This window comes from Myodes glareolus, chromosome 9 (assembly GCF_982192425.1).
Source record: "Myodes glareolus chromosome 9, mMyoGla1.1, whole genome shotgun sequence".
Taxonomy (NCBI): Eukaryota; Metazoa; Chordata; class Mammalia; order Rodentia; family Cricetidae; genus Myodes; species Myodes glareolus.
The window spans coordinates 33,161,707-33,180,979 of record NC_142034.1 but is presented as its reverse complement, the minus strand read 5'-3'; the positions used below and the strand labels follow the sequence as shown (position 1 = coordinate 33,180,979).

Genomic DNA, 19,273 nt, shown 5'->3' with positions numbered 1-19,273 from the left:
AAAATAAAGGGAACCAATTTTTACCACTAAATGTAGGGAAGACAAGAATTAAAACCAAAGCAGACACCTGAACCTGCACAGAAATCTTGGTGGAAGAGGAAGGAACAAGGCTCCCTGGACAGATGCTCTCTGAAGGGAATGGGATCCCCACTGTGGAGCCCTCTGCCTGTGGTGCACTCTGTTTCGCACGCTCTCTTCTGTCCATACACGCGCTGAGTACCTTTGAGGTGCTCGGCATTAAAGGGAACTCTTGGCCCTCAGGAAAACATGCTGTGATGCTTCCTCCATGGACGCCCAGGAAGACAGGCGAGAGAATAGAGCATCACACTGGGCCTGCCTCAGCTTTGTTAATGGGGTAGTGGAGGCATTTGATGAACTTGGCTTACACATTTTTTCTTCTCTGTTTTTCTTTTTGCACCTTCAGGAGTTAAACCCAGATCCTCCTACATACTAGGGTGCTCTGCCACTGAATTATACCAAGTTCCTTTGTTTTCTTCTTGAACTAGACAATGAAATTAACAATAAGGCTGGGTTTTTAAAATTGCTTTCTGCCAGAAATATTTGTGTGTAAATTAATATACAACGTGGAGGTCAGATCTCTAGGACAGAATCACAGTTGAGAGATAAGCATATTAGGGTGTTCAGCAGGACAAAGCCTAAATAACTTTAAAAAAGGCATTTGACAAAAAGAAAAAACAAAATTGAAACAACATCTTAGGATCAAGAAGGATGCTTATTAATACAGGGTGGGTGAGTCTGGTCTTGGTAGTTTTTCCCGTGTCATTTCCAAACAGATCATAGGTAAGTCTGGCCACAGTTAGTATTTTGGGAAATTAACGATGTCAAAGGGTGATAAATGGTTAATGTGAGAAGAAAAAATAGAAGTATTCAGATCAGCTGAGTTCGATGATATATTCCCTAGGGGTGCGAGAAGATGTGACTGGAGACCCACAGGTCATTATCTCTGACCACATGGAGAACCGAAAAAGTCCCTAAAGACTATAGGAAAGGACAAATATGCCTATCTTTGCAACAGAAGCGGGAGAACACGGGATGCCTCTTGTAATTAAAGACCTTCAAATTATTGATCTTTGGGGGAAAATAAGGAAGCACCATCACACCATCAATTTGCCGCTGGTTAGGGAACCCCGAGGCAGTGAAGAGCAGTCGGTGTGGTTCTGCGAAGAGAAAGTCACATAGACATTTCATTTCTAATAGCAACAAAATAGGGGTCATGGAGCAGGGGGAATCTCCAGTGTAATCTCTTTCACTAGATAACGGGATGGGAGGGGGTGGAAGAGCAGAGTCTTGACCCCATTGCCTTAACAAGCCGAGCAACTGGGTGGAATATTTGTGGATAATGAAGATGGGATGGGAATGATGGGGAGACTGAGTGATAGCCCAGCAGGGACTGGTCCCAAGGGCCAGTATTTCCAGCTCATTTATTGACATTCTGGACAAAGCAAATCAAGAATGTGCATATCAAATTTGTAGGTCCAAGATTTGGTGTGGTTTCGATTTTCTGGAAAACAGCAATAAAGTTATGAATGACCCAGTACGTTGGAAACATAAGCCTATCATAATTCGGGTTGAAATGCAATAAGAAAATGTGCTTGTAAAGACTCAAACCCAACGGTACAAATATAGGATGGGTGAGGGTGTTAGAGAAAAACATGTGGGGGTCAGAAGTGACCACAAGCAGAATGCGAGTTAGGAACAAACTGTGGTTGCACACAAACCAGCGCCACTCTGGGGTGGAGTCATTCACTCTTTCGTTCAATTTTTAAAAAAGAATGTTACCGAGCACTTGCTATGTATTTTGGTGTCTTTACATAGTCATTTATCCGTTATTAGTCAGAATGTTTTTGGAGCCTGAAAAATGAATTGGAAGGGAAAGCTGTCTCATTCACATAATCTAAAGTACTAGACAGACCTCTAAGACCAAAGTGAACGCCTATCACCCGAGTTAACCCCTACCCTGCATTCCCAGGCTCAGTTTTCCATCATTCCTGTCCTTTGGGGTCCCCTGTCTCTAGACATGATTAATCGCTTTTCCCTCCCCAGCACTGCCCTGATTGCTGTCTCCTGGTTTCTGTTCAGGTGGTGCTGAGGATGGCATCTCAGGCCGGGCACGCGGAGGAAGCCCCCTACCACCGAGCTGTATCCTCAGGCTCCTTTTACTTTGGTTTCTAGACAGGTTCTCAGTAACTTGCTTAGGCTGACTTTGAACTCACTGAAACCCACATACGTCTTGAACTTGGGAGTCTTCCTGCCTCAGCCCCAGTAGCCTTGCAGGTCTAGCCCCGGGGTCTAGCTCTTTTACGGGACACCTACTGACATGTCAGGGATCATGCGAGGTTGTTGGTGGCATTGAGATGAGTAAGATGTGGCTTCTCCTTTGTAGAACGCATGTTGCAGTGTGAGGGAGAAAGCTGTGAGCTGGTTTTTCTAACCAGCCTAAGAAAGTCCACATGAAGATTGTGGTAGGCCTGTGTGAGCTCAGAAGCTGCCGAAGCTGCCCTTTCAGTTGCTGCCTCCTTGCTTTGCTTTGTGTTCTCTCATTTAATCCCCCACTCTCTCCCTTTTCTGACTCTCTTTTTCTCCTTCGGATAAACTTAGCCTCCCCAATGGCTCAGCGCAATGCCACCTCTTCGGCAATGCCTTCCCCGATACGTCTAGGCAGAATTAGTAGCTGCTTTGTGCGCGCTCCCATAGTGCAGTGTTTGTGCGGCTATCAGGCTCTGGTGTAATTCTGCCTGGTAGTACCTTGATTTGTTTACAAGTCTGTCTCCCTCCCTTGACTGAACTCCTTGAGAGCAAGGGCCTTGACTTGCTCAGTTGATTTTCCTATGGCACCTCAAAGAGAGCCTGGCACCTAGTTGATGTTGCAAAAACATGTCTGTGAAGGATGGATGTGGGGGAGGGAGGGCTGGGCCTGGGTCTTGCTGGTATGGGGTCTGAGAGTCCTCTCCCCAGCCTGTCCTCCCTGGCCAGTTCTCTTTAGGGCCTGCTAAAGGACCAAAAGGCAGCTGCTTTTCCAGGAAGTACAGGACTTTTACTTTGTTGAGTAAGGCGTGGAAGCCAAGGCATGGAGGGCAGGGGTCAGAAAGGAGTGACTGGTGGTCACTGTGGGTCCAGGACTAATTAGACCAGAATTTTCTGAATTGTTTTATGGCTTTTTAAAAATAGAGAAGCCTTACTCTAAATTCTGTATTTCCAACTTCTTTTTAAAAAGTAGAACATGTTTTGATAATGGTGTTCGTGCACCGCGGTGGGCTAGCGCTGGCTGGGGGTTACCCTCTGTATGGAAAGATGACTGTAGATTAGTGTGGTCTCTATTACTTACACACTGAGTAAAAAGTGTATTTCTTTTACACTGAGGTGTAACTCATATATTTCATCTTCATAAAACATTTAACTCAGTGGTGTTTAGCATATTGACGAGGTTTGTAACAGTACTAACATCCAAGCCTTTTAAATCACTCTGAAAAGCAGCCGCACATTCACTAGCCCACCTTCCCCAGTCTTTCTGCCCCTTGTCCCCAGGCTGTCTCATTAATCTTGCTTGTTATAGATAGAACATATGAATGGAGCCCCATAATCCGTGATATTTTCTATCCGGCTTCTTTTGCTTTGTGTGATGTTCTCAAGGCTCAGCAAGGATGTAACATGGATCATTCCTTATTCACTTATACGACTGACTAATTTTCCAGCACATGGCTGCATTCTGTTTTGTTCACCTACTTAGTAGCTAATAGAGATTGGAGGTTGTTTATAGCCTTTGGTGCTTGTGGATAGTGCTTATACCCACGTGGATGAACTCAGTTGCTTCTTACTTCTATCCCAGCTAGTTCTTTTCCACTGGTAGTTGTGATTCCTTTTTGATAATTGCGCTAGATATTGTGGGAGGGGGAATAGGTAAGACAGCAGGAAAGGTAGAAGAATTTTGTGTACGGGGCATCTAACAGTGAGAAGCAATGCCTAAAGAGAGGAAGCAGAAAGCTAAGTGGTCAAGTTTCCATAAGACAGCCTGTGAAGAAAGGAGGCAGAGAGCATGGATAGTCATACAGTGGAATGGGAAGGGTTCCAGGCTAGGGACTGGGGTGTGAGTCTCTCCCTTGTTTTTGAGTAATGTGACATTGGCAGGCTATTTCCTTGAAATGTGTATCTTCATATATGGCCTGGACATAGAATTATTTAGCTTCACTGGCCTTTCATGAGAGCCCAATGATAACATAGATGTGGTAGCCCTGAATATATAGTACACATGGATGACATTAATGTGCTTAGATAACTTCACACTCAAGATGTCCACTCCCTGGAGGGACTCCTGAAGGCCATAGTTAGAGTAAGCATTATCCGGGCAGCCTTCTTGTTGGAAGGACCCTCACTGCCAATCAGTTTTCTCAGCAGGATGCTACTGTTCATAACACTTCTTTTACTTCCCAAGCAAACAGGAGGATTTTTCTCTCCCAGATACATGAGAAAGACCAATTTAGAAGGCCTGGGCCTTGAGAAGATTGGGGGTTTGAAGAGTTGGGTATCGAAGCTCACTTGGGTCCCCAGGGATTAATATTATGGGCTAAGATTTTGTTGAGGCCTTTGCCTGTTTTGAATATCCAGTTGTGAACTGTACAGGTTTTGTACCGCATTTCTTATTTTTAAGAAAAGGTAGATGGCGTGATGGAATGCCTCAAGGGATGACTGGCCAGAAGCAGAAGTCTCCACAGGAAGGTGGAGGAGCTGGATTGGAAGTGGTCTGCGGGAAACCTAGTATTGCTTTGGTTTTTTTAAGTGAAAAAGTACTAGGAATCGTGAACATTTGCTATGCTCCTTACTGTCCTGATGTTGGTGTGCTGGTTTGTCTCATCTTTATCAGAACCCTATGACGTAGGGTTTCCTGCAGAAGAGGAGACAAAGGGTTGAAACATAACTCCTTTTGGCCACAAACCCAAAGGAATGGAATAGCAACAATACCCAGTCACCCTAGTTTCAAAGGGATACATACCCCAGTCACATTAACTATTTGTGTTCACCTTAGATAGCTAACTTTCACTCCCGACGGGTGCCTAATACAAGAATGAGTCTGGTCACCACTTGCCCTGGCTCAAACCAGGACAAAGTCCCACATGACAAAGGTGACCTAAATGGTCGAGGCCGATAGCTCTGGATTTGATTTGGTAGAGCTGACGGAGGGTGGGTGCATGTGAGAAGAGGGTGGGGGTGGGGAACGCAGACACGCTCATGGCTCCCCTCTTCACCTTTTATAAGCAAGTGCTAAAAGAAACATTTAAGAAATTGAGTTTTTACAGGGTGACTAATACACTAATCCCCTATAGGGATAAACTGGGGCCTGGGCTACCTTTGCTCCTAGAAACACAGGCCCCAGCATGATATAATACCTGGTTTCTCCTAGACTTATTACATTAAAAATGTGTTACAGGTGCAGAAAAATTCCAATCTGGTGAAAGGTTGTTAGAGAAGGAGACCAAAAATAGAGGCAGGCTCAGGTTTCCACACAGATCCAAGTGGAAAATTCACCCCCGCTGACTGGCGCATTCCTGCTTGATGTCATTCCCACCAAACCCTCTCCCTTCTCCTCCCCCCACCCACCTTCTCTCTCCCACCTCCCAAGCAGGTCTTATGCTGGACAGGAAATGGAGGGCAAGACTCTTAGGGTTGGTAGCCAAACATTGAAGACTGGAAACATAATTCTATCAGGAGCGGGCTTTGCCAACTCAACATGAAGATTGAACTAGACTTTGGTGGTCCTAAGATGGCTAGACATATTACAGTCATGAGCTGCACTCTCCTCTCTCAAAGTCTGGGGGCCATAAGGCATCTATCCCCATGGAGGTCTGTGTGGAGCAGGGCTCTCCTTCCCTCTTACTCAGACTGGATGGATTTGTGGCTATACATCCCATTGTGGCTCAGTGCAGATGCTGCCCCCAGCTTCTCTACCCAATTCTACCTGATGGATTCTATACACTCAGTGGATTTAAAAACAAAATGAAAGAAAACGAAGCAGCTTGAAGTTCATGTCACATGCGAATCTGTGCGCCACTAAGGTAGCCAGGCCTGTGGCTAGGGCTGTCATCTAGCCCAGGTCTGCATGTGAGCTGCTCTGGCTTGAAGTTTGATGGTTACTGGGAGCTCTTGTCTTTCACCTTCACGAAAATCCTAAGTTAGTATTTACTAAGTCTCTCCCTTGTATCACGGAATGTAATTGACAGCTGAAAGACCCCCCCCCCCCATCAGATGATCTTGAGTTGAACTCCCAGTTTTGGCATTTTGTCGCTATGTGTCTAGGGCCACATTCTGTGGCCTTCATCACCTGAGCCTAGTGCAGCGTCTGGTCCCTTCTTTCAGAAAAAGAATATAGGGCTGGTGCGATGGCTGAGCGGGGGAAGTTGCTTGCCTCCAAGCCTGAGGTCAATCCTGGGACCCTCAAGGTAGAAGGAGGGAGGCAATCCTTACAAGTTGTCCTCTGACCTCCACATGGGCACTGTGGCATACTCCCTCTTCCTAATAAAGGGTTGCTACAGAGAAAGAACACAAACTTTTAAATATCAATTGCTGGGTGCCTTGAAAAGGGCTTGCCCATGAGAAGGGCAAAATGGGGCCAAAGCTTCATTAATTGTACTCAATCAGTCTCTGTGTGCCACCCAGTGTCTCGTAACCTCTTTGAGACCCATTCCTAAAATGGACTTAATTGTGCCTCGCTGTCTTGTGAGTATTATGAAGAACAACCAAGTATAAATACGTATGTGTGATGCCGTACCCCTGGTACTGTACTCCCTATCCTGGTACTGAGTTAATTTAGCCTCTGCAGGTTGTCTTAGCTCTTCTCACTGACTCATCAATGTTAAAGTCTGCATCTGAATTGTACCCCATACATTTTGCATTTTGATTGCTTGTTTGCCTGACTGGTAGAGTCTTGCAGGGCTATGGGCCCTTCAGGAGGTAGGACATGGCTGGTGGTAGTAGCTCACTGTGTGAGAGTCTTTGGAGGTTATTGGCCTCACCTAGTCCCTGGTTCTGGCCGCTCTCTGCTTCCTGGCTTGTGAAAACATGAGCAACTGTTGTGCCAGGCTCCTTGCACCCTGGCTGAGTCACTGTGCCATGCGTTTCCTGTTGTGACGGACTGTACCACTCTGTAACTGTGAACCAGAGCAAACCTTCTCCCCTCACGTTGTTTCTCTGGGTGATATTTTGGTCATAGTCATGGGAAAGTGACTCAGACAATTGTCAGGGTGTTTTCAGAGTACCTCCTCTCAGGATTGCTTGATCAGTTCCATGCGTAGACGGAAATCAGCGAAAGTAACCCATAGCATCGTTGCTATCTGTGGAATCTCAGGACTCTACCGCATCACCATACATGTGAATGGCTTTTGGCATATTGGTTTAGAGCTGCCATAAATGTCTCAGAATCACAAATATCCAAAAATTGAAAAAAATCCTACATACCTGAATGGTTATTAGTAAAATATCTAAGGCTGTTGGCTCCTCGGGAGTTGACAGGGACTTCCTCTGGCTCTGCAGTTTTGAGATCTGCATCCATTTGCCATTAAAAAAGGAATAAAGCATCTCCACTTCTCTGATGGTGACCATGAGGATGTTGCCATGGCGATCTTTAATGGGCTCATAGTAAAGTCTTCCCAAGTTGTGCGTTCCAAGTAAATTCTAGAAACCAACAGATTGCTGGTCGCTTAGTTGACATTGTAAAACAGAACAACAAAACCACAACACAGGACACTGAACACTGCTGGAACTCTGAGGGGCTCTTCGCGCTTTGCAGACTGAGACCTAACGTAGGTGGCCTTGCAGCAGTGTGCTTAACAAAAAGCTCAAAGAAAAGTCTCCACTGTGAGCCTGCAGAGGTTATAGCAAGAGGCGCAGACGTTATATTTTTTTAAGCAAATTCAATATCTGTAAATATCTTTTGCCCACATAGACACACCAGCACGTAAACCTCAGTGACCAGCACTTGAAGAGAATCCCAGATGTTTTAAAGAAAAATGTCTGACATTTCAAGTATGCTACTTGTGGAGTTTTCAAGAGATCTACAGTAAGCTAGTATGAGGCGGGGTTGTTTAAAATGAAGAAGTGAATTGACAATGTGGCACATTGTACGAGGTCCCCTGATGACTGTGCACTCCTTACAAGGTTCTTTAATCAGGAGGTCGGCCTGGCTTGACTTATCTGCATCTCAGGGAGCTCTGTTTACTGAGAGGTTTGTTGAAATTGCTTAGACACGCTGTCAACAGAGGCAGACAATACTTTTAGAAAAGTCAGATGGATGCGGCCTTAAATATGAAGAAGCGGAGGCAGGACTCATTAAAAGAAAGAGGAATTGTACAAACAGAAAAGGGGGTGAAGATCTCTAGAGCCGAGAGTGTTAGATGATTAGAATCAAATCCCATACAAACCAATGCAGAGTTCTTGTGTGTGTGTGTGTGTGTGTGTGTGTGTGTGTGTGTGTGTGTGCGCGCGTGTGTGTGTGCATGCATGTGCGTTTGTGTGCATGAACTCACATGAATGACGATGTGATGACGTGCTAGCGTGAGAGCTGGTGTGGAACTGGAATTTGTAAAAATGACAAGGTTGACTTAAAAATAAACAAGCCAGCTGGTTAGTATTCAAATCTCAAACCCTGAAGTGTTTGCTCATTGATTGGCGACTGTGTCTTAAGCCTTTTTTTTTTTTTACCTCCTTACCAAAACCAGACACAGAATGAGTAAGGAACTTTATAAGTAATTATGGACAAGATTCATTTGGTAAGATTAATTTTTAAGTGGCCTAATCACTCAAAATTTTCTTTTCTAACAAATTACTTGTAAATCATAAACCCTTCTTTGGTAAGATTTTTAGTCTACATCTATGTAGCACTATGGTTTTTTTTTTATAGACACTTTATTATATGAGCAGTGTTGTGCCTGTGAACTGCCATACCAAAACGAACAGGAGGGCAAGGGCTGGGGTGGCTGGTGTGTAGTGAGTGAGTCTTTATAATGTAGTCCATTCCAAGCTACCTAAGATATGACAGTACGCTTCCAAAGTTGCTGAAGATTTAACAGTTGGTTTCCCAAGCCAGTAATGAGTTGGCTTTAGCACACCGCAGCCATTAAGACTCTTGCATACAGGTGTTGAGTCTCAGGGCTGGCTACCATTCATTAACTATTAGACTGTTTCCTTTCTCTGGTCCCGAGCTTCACCATCTTAAATGAAAGGCCCTTACAGTTGAGGCACCACCTTGGCTACGGCTTACCTCATAGAGTATCCAGGGGATTAAACCAAGCAACGCATGAAAACGTGTTTTACAGACTTCCAAGCCTGCTTCCCTGTTGAATATGGGATTTTAAAAATCTTCTGTAATTCAAATCCCCTTCTGGTCTCCACCTTTATTTTCTAGACCCAGCCTAGTTCCAGATCCTCCGGGAAGACATTTCTAACTCTGTTATGATCTGAATATTCAATATTCTCCCAACAGGCTCATTGAGAGGTGACTAGGCCATGAGGATCTGATCTAATTAGTAGATTCTGCCATTGAGAGATTCATAATTTGATGGTATTTTTTGAGGTAATGAAAACTAGGAAATGAGGCGGGGTGGAGGAAGTAAATCACTGAGAGTATTTATTTGGAGGGTATATCGAGTCCCTGGCTCTTCATGGTTTTTGTGCTTTTTGGTCACTATGAGGTAGCAGCTCGCTCTGCACATGTAAATGTTGTCATGATATTGTCAGACCAAGTAGCAGGACTAGTCAAACTCGGCGGAGACCTTTGAAACTGTGAGGCAAGACAATGCTCTTTCCCTCTTTAGAGTGTTCCTTTTGGGTGTGTCAGAGTGACAGAAAAGCTACCTAATAGAATCTCAGGTAGAATTCGCCATCCTTCCTTTTCTGTTCTCGTCTTGTGCACAAAATTCTTAGGATACATCTGACTGTACTCCATGCAACTGAAGTACCTGTTGTGAGACATGGCTCCTTCCTTTCTGTGTCTCTAGGTCTTTTCACAGTGCATAGGAAGAACTCAGTAAGAGCTGAATTACCACACATGACACATAATTCACAATTGATAATACTGAAGAGGCCATTTTAATAAAGTTTTGAGTAAAGTCAACTTATGATGGCTTTCTCTCAGGTTTGAAAATGTTTTCCTTCCTTCCTTCTTCCTTTCTTCCTTTTCCTTCCTCCCTCCATTCCTCTTCCTCCCTCCCCCCCTTCTCTGTCTCACTGTGGAGCCCTTGCTGGCTTAGAACTTGCTACTTAGACCAGGCTGGCCTTGAACTCACAGGCCTACCTCTGCCTCCAGAGTGCTCTGATTAAAGCTGTATGCTACCACACCCAGCTGGATAGGTTTTCTAACAGGTCGAATAAGAAAGCACTAAAAACCTTCCTGGGATTCTTCCTTGATATAAAAATGATTTGGATAGCTAGCTTTGGGGGAGGGATTCCTTTGGACCCGAAAGGAGGAATAGATCGTGGTAATACCTGTCATGCTATGTTAGGCAACTTGGGCCCTGATGATGCTATGTGGTAAAGTGGGAGGAGACCTGTGAGATGTTTAGCACAGCCAGAAGACCTAAATGAGCAGCGGTCAGCTGTAGCCAGGAGGCACCATTCTTAGGGACTTTATTTAGTTTGAGATGGCATGAAACGTTAAGGAAGCCCAGAGGGGACTGGAAAAAGTGAAATTTGGGGTTTTTTGTTGTTGTTTTGTTTTCCACTTTAAGAAGCAAGCATCACCCACTGCTACCCAGCTCTTATCATTGCTGCTCATTTCTAAGAAGTGGGGGGGAGCATCTAACGTCCAACAATCTGTGTTGTCTTTTGGGGGGGGTTAGTATTTTAGATTCCTCTCAGTGTAGAGAAGAACCCTTCCCAAGAAGGAATTTTCCTAGGATGTCTCATCGCTCTCCTGAGAGCATGAACAATGTAGGAGCTCGCTCACTTACAGACCTCATCTTGATTTTTTTCATTCAAATGCTAATATCTTTTTGCTTAGATAATTTTAATTAACCATGAATTAATTTTTATACATTTCACCATTTCACTTTCTTTTCAAATAAAATATAAAGCTACTCCCTTTTTTGTTTTTGTTTGTTTGTTTGATTGATTCTGGGTTTTCTGTGTAACAGCCCTGTATGTCCTGGTTCTGTCTTTGTATACCAGGTTAGCCTCAAACTCAGAGTTCTGCCTGCCACTGTCTGCCTTCTGAGTACTGGACTCTTTTTGTTTTTGTTTTGTTTTGTTTGTTTGTTTGCTTTTACACTATGATGTGGATGACTTCTTCAGTTTGTACATTAACACACAATAATATGTTGAGGTATTGGGAGAATTCAGTCTTTAGAGATACAAACGTATGGGCTTGAATCCATAGTCTGATACTTCCTATTTGTGTGACCTTGGGCATAAACTGACACTCCTAAACCTCAGATTCATCTTCTGGTACATACATATCAATAACAGTAGATTTTCATTAGGTGTAGTGAAGACTGAGTGGGATAAAGTTGGAAAGCACTTGATATAGTCTATTGAGTAAATGAGAGCAGTTGGTCTCACAGTATTGTTACTATGTATTTAAAGAGGACCTTACTGTTCAAATAAAGCAAAAAACAAGGAGTGAATTGCACAGTGGCTGGTATGTACTATGACAGAGGGAAGGTCAACGAACCAGTGTGCTGTGGACATAGAGGAGGGAGAGAAAGATTGTGATTAAGGCCCTGTGCGCTATGACAAAATATCTGGGCCACTACTGAAAGACTTTAAGCTAGGGAATGCTGTGGTCTACATCTTTTAGGGTGGCCACTCTGGCAGAAGGATGGAGAATAGATTGGGAAATGTTGAGAGTAGAAGAGAAGCAAGGGTTTGGAAAGCTTCTGATCTAAGCGGAGTAATCAGGTTATGGGAGAAAGACTGGAAAATAGAGGAGAATGACACACTGTACGGGCGAGGTAAGGCTGTGGGATTTTAGTATGCTCGGTGCCAATCATTTATCATTTCCTCAGAACAGTGGCAAATCAATTTAGATTAGTAAAGTAACCTAAAATGATATTTGTCGTTTCTTCCCTTGAAAAGTTTCTCTTCACCTTCCCTCCCTGTTTAAAGAGGTGTTTTCGATATTTTCAGACATTTTCACTGTGGAGAGCGTTATGTGAAGAGCAACAGGCCCTCCATGTTGAAGATACATTGTGGTGTTTAAGCAGGCGGCAGCATGTTGGAGGGGAGAACACGGACAGGGCTCAGGGTTCTGCCGAGAGCACTGGGCATGGGCTTTGATTGAGAATTATGAGGCTCTGATTACTGTGAGGATCGGGGAGCTATATCTAGGTAGTAACTGAGAGATGCTTCTGTGATTCCTTGTCCCTTTGATTATACTGATTTTCCTCAAAGGAGATTTTGAGGGGTGTATGGATTGGGCTGACAAACACTCTTATTTGCATAAGGCCTAGAATGAGATTCTACCATGTGTCAGCCATTAAAGCCATTGTGAGAGCCAGGACAGACAACAACCTTTGAACTCAGGCTCTTGTGCACTAAGCAGGACACTAGGGCCACCTCTCCAGTCTGAGATGAGTGTTTTATAGTAAAGATGGGAGAAAAGATGAGATTCAGAGTATGTGTGGAGTAGGAAGCCTTTGTTTGGAAGGATATACAAGGTGTTGGAAGAGGGGAGAAGAAAGACAAGGAAGTGATGGCATGGCAAACATTGCTCTGAATGAAAGAGTGAAGGTCCCGTGGGAGAGACTGACCTAACTGTGAGTCCAGAGAGAAGCTCCTTGGGGGGAAGTATAGACACCAAACTGAGACCTAACGACTGTGCAGGAATTAGGCAAAGAAGTGAAAGAAGAGAGGATGCTAAGCAGAACATGGCATGGAAGTTAGCAGAGGAGACTGAGAGAGACAGACCGGAAGCTGTGAGAAGACCAGGAGAAAACGGCAGTGTGGAAGCCAAAGAATGTGTAAGTTTCAGGAAGCAGAACAGGACGGGCTGTAGCAAATCCTGCTAGGTGTCAGTAGCGAAGAGGACTCACAAGTGTCCATTGGATTTAGTGACACTGAAGACATTGGCGGGATGGAGAGAAGTTTCATCGAGGCATGCTACACTATTTGGGGGTTCTCTTAAAGACTACAAAATAGGTGTAAAAGTGGATATTTCTTTAGAATGAAAAACAAAAATCCTCTCTTTCCCTTCCTTCCTCTGCCAATACTGGAGAGACATGGTATAGGGCCGGTATATAGGCGTGGTATAGAGCTGGTATATAGTCGTGGTATAGAGCCGGTATATAGGCGTGGTATAGAGCCGGTATATAGGCGTGGTATAGGGCCGGTATATAGGCGTGGTATAGAGCCGGTATATAGGCGTGGTATAGAGCTGGAATATAGGCGTGGTATAGAGCTGATGGGGTCATGAGGGGGTTGGTGGTGAAAGAGAATATTAGTAACTCTTCCAAGAAAGTTAGTGTGAGGAATGGAAAATGGCTATTTGGTCACTGAAAGGTTATGTGAGGGAACTTTAGGCATGGGGTTAGCTTGAAGGTGGTTTTTTTTTTTTAAAGATTTATTCTTTATTACCTTGAATTATGTATATGTGTCTCTGTGAGGGTTTGTATACCCGAATGTAATGCCCATGGAAGGCAGAGGTGATGGATCCGCCTGCAGCTTGAGTTACATATGGTTGTGAGCCACCTGATGTGGATTTAGGGAACAAACTCAAGTCCTCTGCATTAAAAGCTGTAAGAGGAGCGTTTTAAATGAAGGTAGCAGAAACGAGGTTCAGAGCATGAGTGGAAGGGCAAGCCTTTCGTTGGGAGGGTGAGGCTGTCTAAACTGTTGGAACAGGGGCATAGAAGAGAAGGTGAGTGTCTGGGCAGGTCTTGGAAATTCTGTGGTAGAAAACAATTCCCATCTCTTGGAAAATGAGTGACCCTGTCACCGTCACCGTCATCAGGATGGAGAGTGTGGAGAATGGGAAGGGTGTGGGCAAATGAAGAAGGTTTTGAAATACTTGCTTTACAGTGGGAGAGAGCAGTTCCCACAGAAATGCAGCGGGGTTGCTGGACGGCATCCTGGGTGAGAATTGAGCCTGTGTGGGGAGTAGAAAAACTGCCAGGCCTTTTCACTCATTTGCGTTGCTTCCTCCCAGAAATCCAGGTGAAACTATTTCAGTGTAGACGTGTTGAATTGAGCTAGGTTTAATTTTTTTTTTCTAAGAGAAAAATCTAGAATATTTTCAAGGAGCGATTGTGATGAATCATGGAATCTCATCTGGATAAGGAGGAAAACAGTCTCAAAGGATGGTGGGATGAGAAATTTGGAGATGGAAGTGAGGCAATCCAAGAGGGTTGTGGTGGGGGCTGGGCAGGTCCACACTGGCTGTTGAGGCATCCCTCAACATCTGACTGTATGGCTTAGCAACAGCCTACCCTCAGGTTGCTGAGGACATGCAAGTGTTCAAGGAAGACTCCAACTAAACACAACCAAGAATTTAGCTTGAAATTCCAAGGTGGGTCAGTCTGTGGTCAGGCATATCCCAGCTGGATGGTGGGCAGAGGGAGCGGCCGAGCCTCTTGGAAACGTCTTTCTCTTAAAGAAAAAACCGTCTGGAAGAAGGTGGCATAGCCCAATCAAGTGGGTGGGTTGGTGATGGAAGGGTGTGCTCTGAATTTAGCTCCAGCCTCATGGCCCATCTCCAAAACCTTCTCTTGGAGTTGTTGGAGGAGATTCTCAAATAAGAGTGAGTTGTAATGAAGAACACTACTAAAATGTGAAGCCCCTGAGGACACAAGACAAGTAATGGTCTATGCAGTGGAGTGTAATGCAGAGGGGCAAACATAACCTTTCCTAGCAACATGTTATTGTTATGCATTTTATGGGATATTTTGTTTGTGCAATAACAAGTAAGGTTTGTCTGAGGATCAAAGTGTGTTAGCCATAGAGACCAGGCAGTAGTGGCACATGCCTTTAATCCCAACCCTCGGGAGGTAGAGGTAGAAGGGTCTCTGTAAATTCAAGGCCACCCTGGACTTCCTGAGATTGATCCAGTCTCAGAGAGAAACAGAACCAGGGGGTGGTGGCTCACACCATTAATCCCGGTACCTGGGAGTCACATGCCTTTAATCCTAATACTAGGGAGGTGAGACAGGAAGGGTTATGACTGGGCAGAGATAGGAATATAAAGCAGAAGACAGGAGCTCAAGGCATTCAATCTGAGGACTTGTAGAGACAGGACACCCCATTCAGTCTGAGGGTTTCCCAGAGATGAGAACTAGTGGCTCGCTGCTCCCCCTAATATCTGATTCTGGGTTTTTATTGCTAAAACCAATTAGTATTCACGTAACCTTCTTGGAATTGTAGGCGAGGATGCAGCTGGAGGAGTTTTATGAACCTCTTTTATACCACGGTAGATATGGCTCTGCTGTCCAAATAGAGCTCAGTTTCCCATTATGCCAACTTCTAGAGATTATGATAGACAGCTTTGTAAATAGATACACATCACTCACAGAGGCTCGAGGTTCTCTTAAGGACTCCAGCTTCATATGCATGCCTAGGCTTTTCAGAAGAAACACTCCGGGGAGCTGCTCTGACCCCCATTACTCTCTGTTCCCTTCATCTGCTCAAACTTCCCTCGTTCTCCAGAGGATAGATGTGAGCCCTTGCAGAACTGAGCTGACCGATCAGTATCAAATGGAGAACTCCAGTCTCCCCACGCCCTCTTCAGAATTCCCTATCAAAGACCAACATGAGCAGGTGCATTGTCAAAGTGTCCTAGAAGCCTTCCTGTGGCCAGAGATCTGAAAGAGGAGGGAGCCCATCCTTATCTTTTTCAGGTAAGACTCAGTTCAGATTTGAAGACACTTTCCTTAAGGGGCCCGAGCCCAAGCCTGGTCCCTCACCTGCAGCTGGGCGGTGGCGGCAAGCATCTTCTGGCGCGTTTGCAGCACTGTGGAGGAGGACATGGAGATGGGCACGCTTTGTCTTAGCCACCTTATGTCTTCCCACATACAAGACAGCTGCAAAGGAAGTCACGAGGTCATATCATCATCCAAGCCAGTGAATGATTTAGGTCGTGGCATCAAAGCAAGGCAAGGAAACCTGACCCCCCCACCCCCGCCCTCCGATATTTGTACTCCAGTCCATTTTCAGATACAGATGAAACCACGTTTTGATCTCTGTCCAATTGGAAAAAGATCTGAATGCTAATGAAACAGTCAGATCTACATTTTAGTCCCTGCCAAATGAACCCATAACTCTGAAGAGCGGAGACACAATCTGACAGGATACACGCGTCTTTGCTTTGAAAATGGAGTGGAGACACTGCTTCAGCCTCGGGGGAAAAAAATGACACAGGGCACGCCGGGGCCATAAAGGATCTTTGAGATAATTTACTCCCACCCCAGAACTTTGATCGTGAGAGACCCCTCAACAAAAGTTTCAGAGATTTATGTGCAGTAACCCTGGTGCGAAATGGAGAAAAATAAAATGAGAACTCAGTGTACCTTCGTGAACCACAGAAAGTCCTGTGTAATAGAACTTGCATGGGAGTCATCTATCTCAACAATTGGTATTTGATCTTCATTGGTGACTAACATATTGTCTTTATAATAAAATATAACGGCTATGTAGAGTCCTCTACAAAGAAAAAGAGGAAAAAAGCAAGTCTTCAACTGTTTGCTTTACCAAAGAAAGTCTTATGAAATTATACATAATTACATATACATATATGTATATATGATTAAATATGTGTATATATAATTAGTTCATTTTAGACATGTTGCAAGCTTAATTGAAAATATACCTTAGAACATTTGCTCTGTATCATAAATTTACTGGTTAGAATTCAAGATTGGTATCTTTCCCACTTCTTAGGAGAATTCATTATTTTACTAAGAATACGTAATACTTGGTTTCCACTTAGAACCCATCTAGTTCATTCCTCAGATGCTAGAACTTCCTAGAAGAAGCGTTTAGGACCCACCGTTTCAAGGTCTTCACAAATTTGTTTGAGGAGTGGAATAGGTGCTTCAGGCTCCTCGACACCGACTGCTTGCGGCCCGTGGTTTGCAGTTTTGAACTTTCTGGAATGTAGAAAGAAGATGCAGTGCAAAGTCCATCTGTCAGATCAGCATTTCTGCTTTGCCTTCCTCTCTACCTCCTGGCCTTCCCGTGTCCCTGTGTGTCCCTTATCAATTTCCAGCTTATTGTTTCTTCAAGAAACGTGTATTTTTTGAGATACCAGTTGCTATGGCCTGAAATGGAAGCGCCCCTAATAGGCCCGTGGTTTGAATATTTGAGCTGTTTGTGGGGATTGGTGGGTTGGAGGCTTTGGGAGGTGAGGCCTGGCAGGTAGAGGCAGGTTACTGGGGCCAGGCCCTTGGGGGTGTATTGCCCATTTTCTCTCTTACCTTTCCCTGCCCCAAAGAGTGACTGACAAATGTTGTTGTGCACCCCTGCTTCCACGATGTATGAGCTCCTCAACATGCCTTCGCCACCAACGGCCAAAGACAATGCCTTCTTCCTCTAAGTGGTTTCTGCCTGGCCTTTTGTCAAAGCTGTGTAAGAGTAATTAATACCCTAGTAGTTGACTCAGTTAATAAACAACTCTTCACAAATGTTGAGGTGAGCAATAATGATATCCAGAGAAACCACTTCAGGTCTTCTGTTTATACTCTCAGGGTAAGCGCTTTCCTATCAAGTAAAATAAAAAGAAAGGCAACCAATTCCTTTTCCTCTTCCCCCTTTACCACCTGGCTTTTTAATCTACACCGTTTCTCACTGCTTTCAAAGTACCCCTTGGTAGTTTATGTATCCAGTTAAATCTTTTCCTTTTAGGGTTAATATCACATTATGGAAGATCTGGAGAGTATATTAAAAAAAAAAGAACAAATTTACCCAACTCACCCCACCACTTCATATAACCACAATTAGCATCCTAAGGCAGTCTTTTCTAGTATAGGTGTTGACTTATGAGAATATCTGTAGGTAGTAGAGAGGCCAGCCTCAACAGATAAATCTCCAACACAACCTCTGCTCAGGGAGCATCACAGAAGAGGGGACAGAAAGATTGTAAGAGCCACAATACCAGGAAGTCTGCTGTCCTAGAAATGACTGCATAAACAAAACAGGAACAATGACAGCATCAATAAACATGCTATCATGGAAAGAGGGAAATTTCTCGAGCCCCACCCCTAGAGAAAGACCTACAGGAAACTAGCAATTGCTGGGAGAATTACAATTAGCTTCTCCCAGGGAGGAGAACCCTTATTGATAGCCCAGCGCTGAGTGGTCAGCCTTAAAATTGTATACACACCAAAACAAAATGGATTTGCCATGTTGTAGTTATATATGCACATACATATGCATATATATGTACACATACATGTGTATATGTCACTAATCAAAGATGTTTTTAATTTGAGGAGGGGCATGGGAAGAATTCAAAGAAGGATAGCAGAGAGGAGCTAGAGGGAGTAAAGGGGAGGAAGAAAGTAATGTAATTCTATTTCATTTAAAAAACAAAAAAGACAAAAATTAAAATGTATGTATGTAGGGATAAGTATTACCTTTATTGTTTAGATGAAGGGACTGACTGGGACAGAGAAACAGATGGATTGTCTAAAGGAGCAAAGCCCGGTATCCCAAGAGACTAAATAAATCATTTTGGGAAAGCGGCTGTGTGTGTCTTTCTGTAGTAGTGAGTGTGAGCATGTTGTCCACATTTTCTCTCCTGTTTATAACCTGGAGCTTTCCCTAGCTGTAGTAGAACCCCCAGATGTCTGCACACAGTGTTTGTAAGCAGTGCTCCGTGAAACTGGGCAAGATCTCACCACTGTCCCTTATTCTGTTGTATGTAGGGAAGAGAGCTGAGGTTATTGGTGTCATTTCTGAGTTTTGGCAGGCTTGTTCCCAGGAAGGGAACAGAAGGCCCAGCACTGCTGTTAGGAAGAGAAGCCTGGGGTGCAGTGGCATTTTGTTTGTATTTTAGTAAGTAAGACTTGCTTGAATATCAGAAAAGTAAAACAACCACACTGATCAGCTTTGCAGAGCAGGCAACAACGACACACACCTTTAATCCCAGTAGCCACACTAGCTTTCCATAGAAACCAGGCGGTAGTGGTGCATGCCCTTAATCCCAAAACTAGAGAGGATTATAAAACAGGAGGAGAAATCTCTCAGTCTCATTTTGAGATTCCTGGAGGCAGGATCACCATTTTTTGGACTGTGGTAGAGGTAAGAGCCAGTGGCTGGCTGCTTTGCTTTTCTGATCTTCAGG

The 19,273-nt window shown here is 44.2% G+C and overlaps 1 protein-coding gene across 1 annotated transcript in view; it reads right to left on the bottom strand.

Moving 5' to 3' along the window:
• The window catches only part of Ankfn1 (ankyrin repeat and fibronectin type III domain containing 1), a 351,197-nt gene that overhangs the window by 48,562 nt on the left and 283,362 nt on the right, over positions 1-19,273 (bottom strand). Inside the window, exons 11-14 of the mRNA XM_048446655.3 lie at positions 16,979-17,078; positions 16,500-16,632; positions 15,897-16,013; positions 7,468-7,683 (exon numbers count right to left, since the gene is read on the bottom strand). Coding sequence (XP_048302612.3) covers positions 7,468-7,683; positions 15,897-16,013; positions 16,500-16,632; positions 16,979-17,078 — 566 coding nt within the window. The remainder of the gene's footprint in view (positions 1-7,467; positions 7,684-15,896; positions 16,014-16,499; positions 16,633-16,978; positions 17,079-19,273) is intronic.